This window comes from Schistocerca gregaria, chromosome 2 (assembly GCF_023897955.1).
Source record: "Schistocerca gregaria isolate iqSchGreg1 chromosome 2, iqSchGreg1.2, whole genome shotgun sequence".
Taxonomy (NCBI): domain Eukaryota; kingdom Metazoa; phylum Arthropoda; class Insecta; order Orthoptera; family Acrididae; genus Schistocerca; species Schistocerca gregaria.
Genome location: NC_064921.1, coordinates 245,399,066 through 245,413,810, shown reverse-complemented (window position 1 = coordinate 245,413,810; position 14,745 = coordinate 245,399,066). Strand labels below are relative to the sequence as shown.

Genomic DNA, 14,745 nt, shown 5'->3' with positions numbered 1-14,745 from the left:
TTGATTGCATGTCAGAGGATGTAATGAGATAATGCCATGTTTTCTTAATGACATAATTCTATAGCTTCTTAAAAAACCAAATGTGTATCACTATGATGAATGACATTCCGGAACAAGTTACAAGTGATGGTTCCAAAGATGGCTGATAAGTCACAATTCACAAGAGAGTGATACGTCGATATTGTTGATTTCTCTGCTCGTAATCCAGTGTTTATATACAGACACTGACATTCCTGTGGCAATAAACTTTGGAATTATCAGTTTCAAATATTGAAAGGAATAAAGACACAACTTACCATAAAGTTGAAATGTTGAGCTGTTGATAGGCATATAGGCACATAAACAAGACTATTGGCCCCTCGATGCCGTAATTCTATGACGAGTTACTCCCCTTCTCTTTTCAGCATTTGTATTCCATCATGGAGTGCCCATTATCATACAAATATCAGTTTTGTTCCATGTGAAGCAAAATGGGTCCCGCAGAGACTGCATTCCACAGCAGAATACCATTTGTGTTAATCTAGTCTTCAAGAAATTAAAGAAAGAATGATTTATGTGTGAATGTCAGTTGGAGAGGGACAAAAAACAATGTAATCCTAAGAACTTCAAAATAAGAAAAAGTTCACATGTTGCTATGCTACAATAAGTCATTTACTGAAGCCTTTTGCAACATGTGTCCTTGATTGTACCCACACCTGCAGATCCATTTTCTAGTTCTGTTGACACTTATTTTGGTATTAAAATATCTGCATATCCCTCAGTGACGGGCAAAATCCGTGAGGATTAAGGCGTGACAGAAAGAGGAACATTGACTTTACAAGAATGACCTAAAACTGATTTGTCTCTTTTTCATTGTAAACAATTAAAAGATTAATATTCCACATTATACCATATGACATGGAATCAACTGCTTGGAGATATCACAGATGCTGTATCCTAGTAAGAAAATATTTTTGGTTCTTTTTCACTTCTCTGTAACTTTTTGAACTAATGTTCTCATAGTGAGCTTTTTTTTCTGGCATTCGTTCATGGTGTGATTATCATAACTGAAAGTTAAAGACTGTATTGTACTAATGTATTTAGACAATTTGTTTACTGTGTCACCTAAGAAATAGGACAGGGTGAATTGCACTGTAAAAAAAACTAAACTGTCATTTTTTTTAGTTCAGTTATCAGAATTACTTAACACTTTTTCTACTTTCTACCAATGACAAACATTGACAATTTCTCTCTGTAATTATAATACAGAACTTTGATCTTGTCTATGATTATATGTGGTTTCCATAAGTTGAATTCCTCAAATACTGACTTAGTAGAATGTATGTATGTTTGTATAGTCAGTGGGATTCCTGAGCTACAAGGTGCTTTTAATCTATGAAAGAGAATTGAGTAAAAGGCTGCAGAATCGGCGTATTCTCTGATAGAGAAAATAGTTACATGGTTGAGATAGACTTCTCTTGCCTGAGACAGATTAAGTATTTTTAGACTTGTTGCAGCAGGCAAGAATCATTTTTATCAACTTGAAACAAAAATTAACAGAAAATACTGTAGATTTGAAAGATTCAGACACAGAGATGTGTTACTGAACTTCGTACAGTGAATAAAGCATCTGAATTTCTTAATAAACTTCTCAGCCTTATTGTCATATTTTGGGTAGTGAACTTTTCATTCAGTCTGCTTCTAGCAACTTTCAGTAGGTAATGTTGTTGACTTTTATCATACTATGAAGTAATCATTGTCTGATCACATATCAAGAGGTTAATTGTATCAAAAGAAAAATTCAACCAAGAAAACTGTAAAATTATAAAACAGATGGCTGGTATTAGTGGAATTCTTTGTACTGCTGATAACACACATGAGCTGCAGGCATTAGTGGAAAGTTTTGTGATTAAGAGCGTCAGAGCATCTCCTCTCCTCTCCTCTCCTCTCCTCGACAGCCAAATATGCTGGCAAAAATTTGTTCTTGAGAAGTATCACACGAGTCTGTTTTAACAGTCTTGACTGGGGATGCAGGTTACACTGAGAAAAATGATGCCTTGGTTAAGGCACTGGGCTCCAGTTTTAAAAGAACCACATCGCCATTTGATCATTCCAACTAGATTTTATGCAGTTTTCCAAAATCCTTTTAAAATCAATACCATAATGGTTTGTTTAAAAATGCTGGGATTGATTCTTTTTCTCAACTTTCTTCACCCAAGCTATTTCTTTCCCTAAAGATCTTCACTTTGCTTCATTTTGCCATTCTTTTGACCTCTTAATGTCAGGTGGTGCCCTTTGATACATATGCCGAAACTTCATTTTCATTCTCATTATGGAATTTATTTCTACAGTAACAAGCTTATGATTTTCCCTGGACTGACACCACCTTGAATAGCTCCCTTATTGCATTTGGGGATATTTGGACTAAAATAGGCAGAAATCTGAACCTTGCAAAATAGGCACAAGTTAAGAAAGAAATATCCACATAGTTTTAATATAATTCCAAAGTCGGGACATTTCAGTCTAAATATTCCAAATGTTCAGTTCCTGACTGTAAAAGACTTGACACTGTGCTTTTTGTTGTATTTTATAAAATACTTTATAACAAATATACAAGATGCTTAGATGTTGCTCCATGTCCATTATTACTGTTGATGTGTTGTATGTATAAAATCATTCACTAGCCTCGTTTTAAAATAATTGCAACATACGTAACATATTTGGGAGAAGATGTATAACAACAGACTCAATCTATCCACAAGCATTTGATTTCCAGAGCTAAACCAGCACATGTAATTTACACATATAATGTATCTTACAGGTGGCTCAAGATTTTCTACCCGAAAAACACTTGGACACCACATGAAGTCCTTGCATACTGCATACAGATTATGTTATCCATGCCCATGTTGCAAGAACACTTTCAGCAACAATTGGAGTGTCTATCGACATCTGTACAAGGGTAAGAAAAATTTGATTATTCATTGGGAAAAAGCATGTAAAGTTCCTTAAAAACAATACATACAATTTTTGACTAATGAATGCTGTATATAAAACAGAGTTTATACCTATTATACCATTCAAATTCAATAGCATTTTTTTTTTTTAAACTGGTAACCTCTGACTAAATTGCTACAAGTACCTCACATAAAGCATTCAGCTGTTCCCTAATACAATAATGAGGGGGAGGATGTTAGGGGGACATGTAAGGGATACAAATAGAAAAGAAAAGTGGTACAGATACATGCCTATTAGTTTGGAATGGAATTCACAATTGGAAGGCTATATAAGTAGACAAATGCAAAGTGTTTGCGGCAGGGGAGAGGAAGGGAGAATTGATGGGATGTGGGTAAAGACTATGGAAGTAGGAACTATGGAAGTAGATATACTGTGAAGAACCTTTTCTAATTCTATTTTTTATTTTTCATTTTTAAGAATATTCTGAAGAAAGAACATGCAACAAAAATGCAGTATAGAATATGAAGCAAAAAAAAAAATCTCCCTGACACACGGTTAGTACAGAAGTGAGATTTCCAACCACACTCGCAACCTTTGTGTGATTGTTTGTGCAGGAACAAGGCCCAAGATTTTAGTGTTCATAAACGCTGTTTTAAAAAAGATGGGAGGATATATATATCTGTGAAACTGTTCAAAATTTTCCCATTGGAGCAATTTTTGCAAACTAAAAATTGAACATAAGACAGTGTTCTATGTGGCATCATCAAGGATATATGCTTGACTATTAATAAGACTGTGAAGTCCATGTTTGATCCAAGCAGATCTAAGAACTTAAGAGTCCATTTTGATTTTCACAGAAAAACAACAAAGTACAAGCCGTTCATGATTCTATGTGTGTAATACAATGCACTATGGCATACTGCAAGGCAGTCAACATCAGATGACATTATATTAGTGAATAGAATTATAACAGTTTCCTAAGGTGATTTCTGCTATACGCGGCAACTAATGTAATGATGAACACATGCTAATGAGTTACAGGTCGTCTTAGAAAGCTCAGGTCTTCAGGACCAATACCAGTCTTATGCCTGTGGACTTGTGGACACACAAGGAGACAACATGAATGTATGGCAGTTAGTTATTAAGAACTGTGGAGGACATGGCTCCTGAAGCAGGAGGAAAAATACCTGCTGAATGATTTATGTCAGTCAGCTGCCACAATTTAAAGACCCTTTTTTTTTTCTTTTCTTTTAGACTGAGCTAGTGCACATAACAAATTCTGCCAGCTGCTGGCTTCATGGAAGGGCAGTATCAATGCCCCTAAACTACCATACTGCAAGTGCCTGTAAATTGGGAAATATATAATTTGATTACTAGTATTGAGAGGACAACACTGCCAGTCATCTGGTGGAATTTGATTCATTAACCATACCAGAGCTTCTACACCTCAAAATAACCTTTTAAGATGAGATGTCAGTTATTTTCTGTGAAGTCATTGGCAAATAGAACTCTAACAGAATTGAACTTACAATTGTGACATTATTATGAAACAAACATTTGGGACAGAAAATCTTTAGTGGATGTTGTGCAAATGATCATATTTGTATTGCTTGGATTTACCTCATGCCCTCAAAACTTATTTTTCATTTTAGATGTGTGTGATTCATGACGAAAGTCTGTTTTGCATGGATATTCATTAGGTATGGGCAAACATGTGCAACTTGACTCTGAACCTCAGTATTAATTACTTCTTACATGGCCAACTGTGCCAATGGTGCAGACAATTTGATCTTTCTTGTTCTATTTCATTCACTAATACAAAAGCTTATTGGAACCTGGTGCAGTTTCATTTTGTATTCTATGTTCATTGAAGTGTGTTTAAGTGGTAGCGTCAACTAAAAGGAAAAACCTCTTAGAATTTCCTTAGAGTTTACTGGTGCAGCAGACCTAGAATCTGTGGCAAATTGTCATATATCATTCTGTTTGCAGAGTAGTACTATTTCTTGTAGATTTCATGTTCTCTTCTCTCTTCAGTACTCAGATAGAAAGAGACCAGAAAGCTCTGTGCAGGGTGTTTGGAAATTCCTGGTATGAACATCTAGGACTTGTAGAGGAGGTTGAGTACACATGAATAGGAACCCATGACTGAAAATGTAGCATTTCCATTCTACGATGTTTTCAATTCAGATGTTTAACTCATCCGCTTCTGCTTGAGGAATTGAATTCGGTATGACGCACTCTAATTATGAGGTAACAGTTCGAAAGGAAACGTCAGTTTATTACTTAAGCACATTTGTTTGTCTTAACACTTGAACATCACATGTTAACATTATTCCAAAATGAAAAAGTACCCAGCATAGTGTATGTACAGAATAGTAATGATGCATTACAACAGTGGCATAATGTGGCGACCACCAATGTTGTTAGAAACATTAAACTTACGAAACATCTTCTGGTACACACTCTCCCCCCCCCCCCCCCCTCTCTCTCTCTCTCTCTCCCTCTCTCTCTCTCTCTCTCTCTCTCCCTCTCTCTCTCTCTCTCTCTCTCTCCCTCTCTCTCTCTCTCTCTCTCTCTCTCTCTCTCTCTCTCTCCTCCCCCTCTCCCTCTCTCCCTCTCCCTCTCCCTCCTCCCCTCTCCAGAAGTCTCTCAGTAAGGCGGTTGTTAAGTGACATCAGCTGACCATTTGATGTAGTACACATCACCCTGTCTATCCTATTGTATACTGGAACGAGCAATAGTGAGACTTTTCTCTTTCACTCAGCAGAGGTGGACACGTTACACAAAATATTATGGACGCATTCCCCTCGGCAAGTCCTACAAGTTTGCAATGGGAAATTCCAAACACCCTGACTATGAGAATGATTTGCGACAGTTCATTGAAATAGTTGAAAGTAAGTGTTAAATCTTGAACATGGTGTTATAGTCGGCACACAAGCGATGGGAAATAGCCATATCACAAGTATGCTGTGAATATCAGGAAACCGGCCAAACATCAAATTTCCGACATAGGTGTGGCTGCAAAAAAGATCCTGCAAGAAAGGGGCCAATGATGGCTGAAGAGAATCGGTCAGTGTGACAAAAGTGCAACACTTCTGGAAGTTGTTGCAAATTTTATTAAGTGTCAACATGCGAACCATTCAACGAAATATTGTCGATATGGGCTTTCGGAGTCAGAGGCCCACTCGTATACCCTTGATGACTGTACAGCACACAGATTTACGCTTCACCTGGGCCTGTTAACACCAACATTGGACTGCTGATGACTGAAAACATGTTGCCTGGTCAGACAGGTCTCGTTTCAAATTGTATCAAAAGCGGATAGATGTGGATGTGTACAGGTATGGAGACAACCTCATGAATCCATGGACCCTGCACGTTAGCAGGGGACTGTTGGACTGTTCAAGTTGGTGGAGGCTTTGTAATGGTGTGGGGTATGTGCAGTTGGAGTGATATGGAACCCCTGATATGTCTAGATGAGACTCCGACTGGTGACATGTACCTAAGTAAGCGTCCTGCATCCATTAATATCCATTGTGCATTCTGACGAACTTGGGCAATTCCAGTGGGACAATGCAACACCCCACACATCCAGAATTGCTACAGAGTGGGTCCAGGAACACTCTTCTGAATTTAAACACTTCCACTGGCCATCAAACTCCCCAGACATGAACATTATTGAGCATATATGGGATGCCTTGCAACATTCTCTGCAGAAGAGATCTCCACCCCTCATGCTCTTACAGATTTATGGACAGCACTGCAAGATTCATAGTGTCACTTTCCTCAAACACTACTTCAGACATTTGTCAAGTCAATGCCACGTCATGTTGTGGCCCTTCTGCGTGCTTGTGGGGATCCTGCACTATATTAGGCAGGTGTACCAGTTTCTTTGACTCTTCTGTGTATTTTTGGCCTATGGTGTAAAGAGACGAGAGTATACAGGCTGAGTTTATTGAAACAATTCAATATAAGTGCTAAATCTTAAACTTACAAATAACAGGCAAAATATTTTTGCTCTATAGTGTGAAGAGATGGGAGTATAGGCACTGATTATAGCGTGAAGAGATGAAAGTATAGATACTGATATTGTGAGCCTATTCTCATTAGGCAGTCATTAAATTAAGTGGTTAAATATCTCACAAGAGTTCACAAGTTTCCTTGCTATGCAGAATAAATGGATTTAAAAATGTAATACTGTAAATGAATGAGTATATTTGGCTGAACCTAGAAAGATAGTTAATGCATGAATATTTTTAATGCATGAATATATTTAATGATTATGCTTACAACTGAAAATATTCCATGCAGTTCATCGCAAAACAACAGCTCAAGTACGGAAACTGCGACCTCAGATACAGAGTAAAGCTTTCAAGAGAGAAATTGGTGTGGAGAAACTCTGCAGTGATAGCAGCACCACTGATAAAGTTCCACCTACTGAGCAAGAAGCTGCTCGGAAAGAGCAGAACCGAATTGACCAAGAAAATAAGGTAACTTAGTTATGATTTAAAAGTAGCAGATTTTAAATTACTTTGAAAGTATTCATTGACTTTTGTAGCCAATGATTTGATTAACATAGCATCTGTCTTATTGCTACCCGTCATCTGAGAGAAAATTATCATTTTTGTTACTAAGTTTATTTGTTTCAAGCCTAATAACATGCCAAATTGCCCTTTCGTGGTTCGGTAAATTTTGAATTTGTCGTGCATAGTATTTGGTGTTTGCTTTTTTGATGGCTGGAGAATTTTTGCAATACTGTTTGCAGTGCATTTTTGACTTCATTATAGCTATTCCTCTATGTTAAACAAAGTTCTCCCTTCTCGTAGATAAACACAACAGATGGGTTTATGGCTGTCATTTGACCATCATCATCAGATAAACCATTTATTATGGAGCACATATTTATTCATGGCAGACAATAAATCTTCAGCTGCTGTTGCAATACTTCCATCTATTCTTTTTGGGAATGATACTGTGGGGATCAAATCAAAGCTGGACATCAGTAAGTCAAGGACTGCCTGAAATCTCCACACACAACCACTTTTCAGTTATAGTATAACCCCACTTTTACATTCACAGTATTAATGTTTTCACACCGTTTACAACATTTTTTATCACTTCCATCAAATTTCCTATGACCACAATGTTAATTCACACCCAATTTTGCATCAACATATTTATAATTTTCCCTCAATTTACACTTCACGAAAAAATGTTTGTGGAAACAAAACTGACGTAAAATGGCACTGGCATGATGTTGGCCATCAAGTAGTGTTTACAAACATTATGTGGTTAAGTTTCTTTACACCAGGGGGCTCTACTTAGTGGATTTAAACCGGTAAACTTGTAAAAGTTGGAACAATTCGTGCCCTGTCTCCTGATGCTGCCAAACTCTACTGTGCTTGGTGGCTGATAGGAGTAGGTTTGTATGAATAAAGATATCATGACCAATCACAGCCATTTCCAAACTGTCTCTGCAACTCATGTGCAGTTTTGTGGTTGTTGCAGTCATCGACTCACCTCTGTCGAACCATATGTAGTGTTTTTCGTCTTTTGGCCGCTTGTAATGCTAGTTGACACCTTAATTCAGTTTGCATTGCTCAAATGTTTTTGATTTAAGCACAGCGTAAATTATGTATATTCTCATGCTGAGCAAAACGTGTTTCAAGGATTTATTCTCATTGTTATGTGTGATGTTTATGTAGGTATCTTTTGTGATGTTACACAAGAAAACAATGTGGGTGATAGTTCTTGTGTGTGTGTGTGTGTGTGTGTGTGTGTGTGTGTGTGTGTGTGTGTGTGTGTGTGTGTGTGTTGGAGGGGGGGGGGGGGGGGGGGAGGTTTCTACATAACTGAGGAAGCACATTGCCAGATTACCTCAGAAAGAAGACTACAGTTCAAAAGATGCAGAGCAACACACATGCAAACACCACACAAAATACTTATGTAAATATTTGCACTTGATATTGAGAAAAAATTCTCAAAACACTGTGCTGAGCATGAAAAAATATGTAACTGATGCAGTGTTTCATTATTTAAATTATGAATGACAGCTGCAGACATTGATAATGATGTATGAAACTGAGTCAAACATTTCTGCTTCCCATTTATCAGTTTTCATTATATCAGTAGTTTTTATTAGATAATAAAAAAAGTCCCTGACAAGAGTATTTTGTTGCCTATTATGTGCACACACATAAAGTGCGAAAATGCAAGAGGGTATCCTATATGTAACATATTTCTACTGCCTTGTTAATATTCCCTCTAACTGTTTAATGAAGCTTAGAACATATCCTGTCAGAACTGCTATCTTGTATATTTCTAAATTTATTATTGAAGTACAGCATTTCGAGATCTGTTCATTGCAGTATTCAATGGCATCCGTGGCCTGGGAGTTTATTCCCCTTTTTGTATAATATTTTTGATGGCCTGTGTTGATACGAGATGATGCTCATCTTTCTTATTTAACACACATTTTACAGTTGTGAAACAACTAATGCATTCCCCATATAATGAGAGAGCACAATTATGATCCAGGTAACATACAAATGACAGGCTACCTATACACTTTAATGAAAGCAAAACTATTTCAAAATAATCAAAACCAATATTTTATCAAAACAAAAAACTGACAGTTTTATGAAGGCAGTATCTTTTCAACACTTGTAGAAGATTCATTGCTGGAGGTACTCCTCCTTCCAAATTATTTACATTCAGCAAAGCGATTCATCGCATGATTTCTTCTTTCTCATACTTATGTTTGTTCAGGCATTAGAGGACTAATTTATGTATTTTTTTTTTTTTTTGTCAGGAGTGGATGGACAACTTTGAGGATGATCAAGAGCTACAAAGGTGTGGTGGCTGTGGCCGGAGGTTTGAACGTCGTGCAGCACTGACATCTCATTCCCAGATTTGTCAGAAACGCATAGCTGCCAGGAAAATCAAAGTGCCAAATATGACACAAGCATCTTCTGAGAAATCTGCACCAAAAAGTGGTAATACTGATGCAACGAAACCTGTGACATCCAACAGAGAGAATGAGAGTAAAGCAGAGGTTGTTCCAGTTTCTGAGAATGTTCAAAGAGCTCGTCACTCGAGTGGCAGCAATTGGTCTGATGCCCCTAAGAAAGAAGTCCTCGGTAAACGCATAGAAATCCAGATTCGAAGAGACTACTGTAAATTTGGTTCAAATATTCCTTCCTCTTCTCAGCAACAGAGCAATAACTTCAGTAGGTCTGTGTCTCCAGAAAGTATTCCAAACATTTCACCACTAGTGAAAGACGAAACAGAGTCCTTGCTATCCGAAGCAGAAGTTGATGATGAAAATGATACAGATTTCTCAAAAAAGAGGCAATATGTTTCTAGGCTAGATGCAGCTGAGAGTCAAATTACCGCCACTGACAAGCTAGAAACTAATCCTTCTGAAGCATCCCAAGGAAATACTGCTAATTCTCCTGGAGAGACACATAAGAGGATTGCCACAGCAAGGTCCACTCTCAGATCCAAAAGGCGACTTGCCAGCATTGATAAAGAACTGCCACAAAATTGTGCTCTGAAGAAGAAGAGAGCTACAGTGGATGAAGTAAGTGATAAGGAAGGTAGTGCATCTGAAACTAATGAAAATAGTGAATATCATGAAAACATCAAACACAGGGCTCAAAGAAGTTCTTCTGTGGAACATTTTTCTCCAATAATGGAGAGAAAAATGCATTCTCTCATAAATTTAAAGCGACTACAGTGTTTGCCTTGTCAAAAGAAGTTCAACAAGTTGCCAAACTTGAGAAGACATGTGGCTGTGCATATCGGATGGAACAGATATCGCTGTCCCATTTGTAACTATAAATGCTTTGCAAAGTGTGACTGTGTGCATCATATGATTAAAGTCCACGGTAATGACAGAAGTGAAGCACTCGACATGGTCCAGTTAATTGAATCTCAGGGTTCAGATACAAGCTCGAATGACAAGTCTCCGGTGCTTAGCTCGGCAGCCAAGACTGGGAAGATTAAAAAGGAGGCTACAATAGACACAAATTTCAATAGAGATTTGACTGAAGCAGATGCAGAATGTGAAACTCTGGCTACTACAAATGGAGTCAGTGTGTCATATATAATAGATGATGCAGACCCTCAGAGTTGTTCAACTGAAGAAGATAGGATTCAAGTTTTTCTTTTTGACGGTGAGAGTGCAAACAAGGATAGTGATTTGGCAGATCCAAATTCACCATTGAACTGCTTAGGTGACGCTGATCTCGATGACTCAGAGGTGTCTTACATAGTTCCTGAAGGAGAACCAGTAATACATAGTTTGGAAAATAACTGCAACGAAACTGTTCTGAACTTTATTGATGAAAATTTTCATACTCAGGCACCCAGCATAAATGGAGGTAAGAATTAGTGTAATTAACTAATTGTTGTTACCATGATCATTATTGCCATCTTGTGACATTGATGATATTAAACATAGATAGCTAGACATCTTGGACAGAATATGTTGTTAAGTTCATTGAATGCGTAACTTGGCATATGACAATCACTGCTCAGAAAACCTTGCAAACTGTGCCAGATCTAGGGTCAAACATTTTCGTATCCACACTATGGATAACATATTTCTTGTGACAAAATTATTACAGATTTAAAAATATTGCTGTAGCTGTTAAATTGTATGGTATTAAAGACTGAAGTTTCTTTATTGGAGTGAAAAAAAAATCATCCAGAATGTGAATGAATTGCAACAATGTACAGTATGTTATTATTTGCAATTGGAAAGAATGCCATCAAGAATGTAGTAGATCAGGTATAACAAGAAAAGACAGCAAACATAAATGTATGCCGGTGTTCACAAGCATTAAATATTACTTGTTGCAGCGTACTGGTCTTTTTGTGCCTCATTCTTTATTACCTGTACTGGTAGCTGGACTGCTTGTCTTGCGTAATTGATCAAGTCATTTTACCATTGAGCCCACCACTACCCGTATATCCTCTTAGGATACATTTGCGAGAAACATAATAATTAAACTAAAAGTACAAAAGATGCTATGCTTCAAGATTCAGTAGCTGCCCATGGTACAAGATTAGTGGAACAAAGGCTATTACCACAGACAGGAGTAGCTTCTCAGTTGGTGGGCTCTATATCAGACAAAAAGCCAAAGGTTTTGGATCTAATCCCACTCCCAGGAGATTACATGTCACCTCTGGCAGTTCTTAAAGTATGTGAAAAATAACAGTTTGCAATGTCGTTCTGATAGCATTTCAAACTGAAGATTCTCTTATATCTGGTCATGTGAGTCCACAGGTCTGAAAGAAGGCAAAGAATACCACCTCCAATGGGACCATGTCAGGTGAAGCATTATGGTGTTCAAGTCGAGCTCTGAATTGATGACTGCTTTATTTTCTGAGGCAGTAGATGTCCATATTGTCATATGTGCCAGCTCCTTTTTTCTTCTAAGATGCAAATATAGATGCAAGACATGACATATATCTGAACTGTACATGTTATTCTTCAGAAATGTGACCGAAAACACTCATATTCTTGAAAACTGTCTGTCGTTATTTTTTTCGTGTAACTGGTGGTTTTGAACAACCATTTCTGGAGATGGTCCAGCATAGTCTGCTTCTTTCAGATACCACCAAACTTAGTAAGCCCATCTCTTGGATGGTAAGCCCATCTCTTGGATGGATCACTATCAACATGTGCATCCTTGCCATGGAACACTGTAGAGCGGTTTGCAATTTAATTCATTGCATTAGCACTTCGTACCATTACTTCTTCATTTGCCAGCCAAATACATGACGAGAATTTCTTCCACCACCAGGATTTTAAACTGACTGCATTCAAATCAAATTCCTCTTTACAAATGTATCAGACCCTTGATTTGTTATTCTTTCCTGACTTTTGATCGGAGATAGCCCACAACTTTCAATACTCTACCATAGTATGTAATCCTACCAAAATTTTCTCAGGCCATATGAGATTTCTACATAAGTTGTCAAATCTGTAAGAATACCATTCTGTTTATTCAGTGTACTTCCACCAAGTAAGGTGGCAAAATGGATTTCTGTGCAGAAGAGGGGGGGGGGGGGGTTAAATTCCCATCTAGGAGATGTCTGTGGTTTTTGTAAATCACATAGAGCAAATAGTGATACCCAAAATGAGGCCACAACAAGTTTTTCCTCTCGTCCTTTCCCACTGTAAGTTTGTGTTTCAGTATAATTATCTAATTGTTCATGGGACTGTAAACTTCACTTTAGTGTGTCCTACAACCTATTACTGTCCAGCTAATGACAAGATATGACACGGACACAGTTTATCAATTATAAATTTCCATTACCATAATTATGGTGTAATCATACAAGTAGTCTCAGTAACAAAAGCACAGTTGAATAAATGATCTGCAGTGGAAGCATATACTGCCCTTCTGCAAAAATTGCACCACACTGCAACAATACCAGTTCATAACAGCCTCTAAAACGTTTCTTTTTACTTATGATCTGCTAAGACTATGTTTTTTTCAACTCTTTCTCTTTTCTTGTATCCCTCAGTTACCTCATCATTTCCTTATGTTTCTCTCGTCTTTCTTCTGTCTAAATGTCTTTCAGTGTTTTTCTTGGATTTTTTTGTGGAAACCTTTGGAATTTTTCAATTTCTTTTTGAGTGCCAGTCATTCCTCAATATCTTGTGGAGTAATTCAGGGTTCGTCTGTGTCCCTTCCAGTTTCTTTGCACCATCAGTTACCCAGTTTTAATATACTGAAGTAAGTGAACAGTCTTTTTGTTTGTCTGTTGGGATCTGTCATCTGGATATGGCCATAGAAACCTGTGCTTCTTTTTCAAATCATCTCTGTAATTTTCTCAATGTGTGTAAGAAGTTCACCATTATGGGATCTTCTGTATTGTGTCTGCTCTTTAACTGGACCCAAAATTTCCTTAGTATTTTTTCTTTCTGTGATTTCCAGTGCTTCCATTACCACTTTTTTAATTCAGAGTTAAACATTCTACTGCATGGAGTACATTTGGGCAAATAACTATAGAGTAGTGTCTAAGTTCAACATTGAGGGATATTGATTTCTTATTGTATACCAGTTATTATAATAAAAAGTGCAACTACTCACAGAGGTCCAATATGGTGGCCTGTATTTATCATATGGCAGCAAGACTTTGTAGATATGCTAATGCATTAATGCAGAATCAATTGGCACTGGAAAAAATTTGTTCTAGTTATAGCCACTAGGTACAAATCTGGCACTGTTCACTGTTGGTATGATGGTATGACATCCACCATGTAACTTCACAAGTCATAATTTGAGAGAACAGTACAAGTGCTGCACTGAGAGCCTATCACTGACTGAAAGGTCTGAGGAAAGACCCAATGTCATTAAATGGTGTAAATAAAATGATAATGAAATTTGAAAACATGGGCGAGCTTGATATGGCATTTGGGAGAGGGTGGCATCTTATCCTGGTGGAAGTTACTGACGAGGTTGCTGTTGTTGTAACTGACCACGCAGCATATACTCTGGGTAGTGGTAGTGTTCATGCAGTGTCACAGGAATTGTCCACACTATGGTCTGCAGTACGGAAAGTTTTGCAATCTGTTTAACACTGGTACCCATACAAGATCCAGACAGTGCTGCAACTGAAAGCTTGTGACCTGCTGCAATGTTCTGAGTAAGCTCTTCAGTTTCTGGCATGGATCGAAGTAGATGACATGTGGCTTGGCAATGTTCTGTCGAGTGACAAGCCACATTTTACACTAGAGTGTACAGTGAATACACAGAACTGTTGAATTTGGAGTACTGTTTAATACATGTT

General features: G+C 37.6%; 1 protein-coding gene across 3 annotated transcripts in view; it reads left to right on the top strand.

Moving 5' to 3' along the window:
• Positions 1 to 14,745, top strand: part of LOC126336778 (uncharacterized) — a 53,732-nt gene that overhangs the window by 18,804 nt on the left and 20,183 nt on the right. For all 3 annotated transcript variants that reach the window (XM_050000794.1, XM_050000793.1, XM_050000791.1), the window contains 3 exons: positions 2,801 to 2,941; positions 7,249 to 7,427; positions 9,749 to 11,321. In XM_050000794.1, the coding sequence (XP_049856751.1) occupies positions 2,801 to 2,941; positions 7,249 to 7,427; positions 9,749 to 11,321 (1,893 nt within the window). The remainder of the gene's footprint in view (positions 1 to 2,800; positions 2,942 to 7,248; positions 7,428 to 9,748; positions 11,322 to 14,745) is intronic.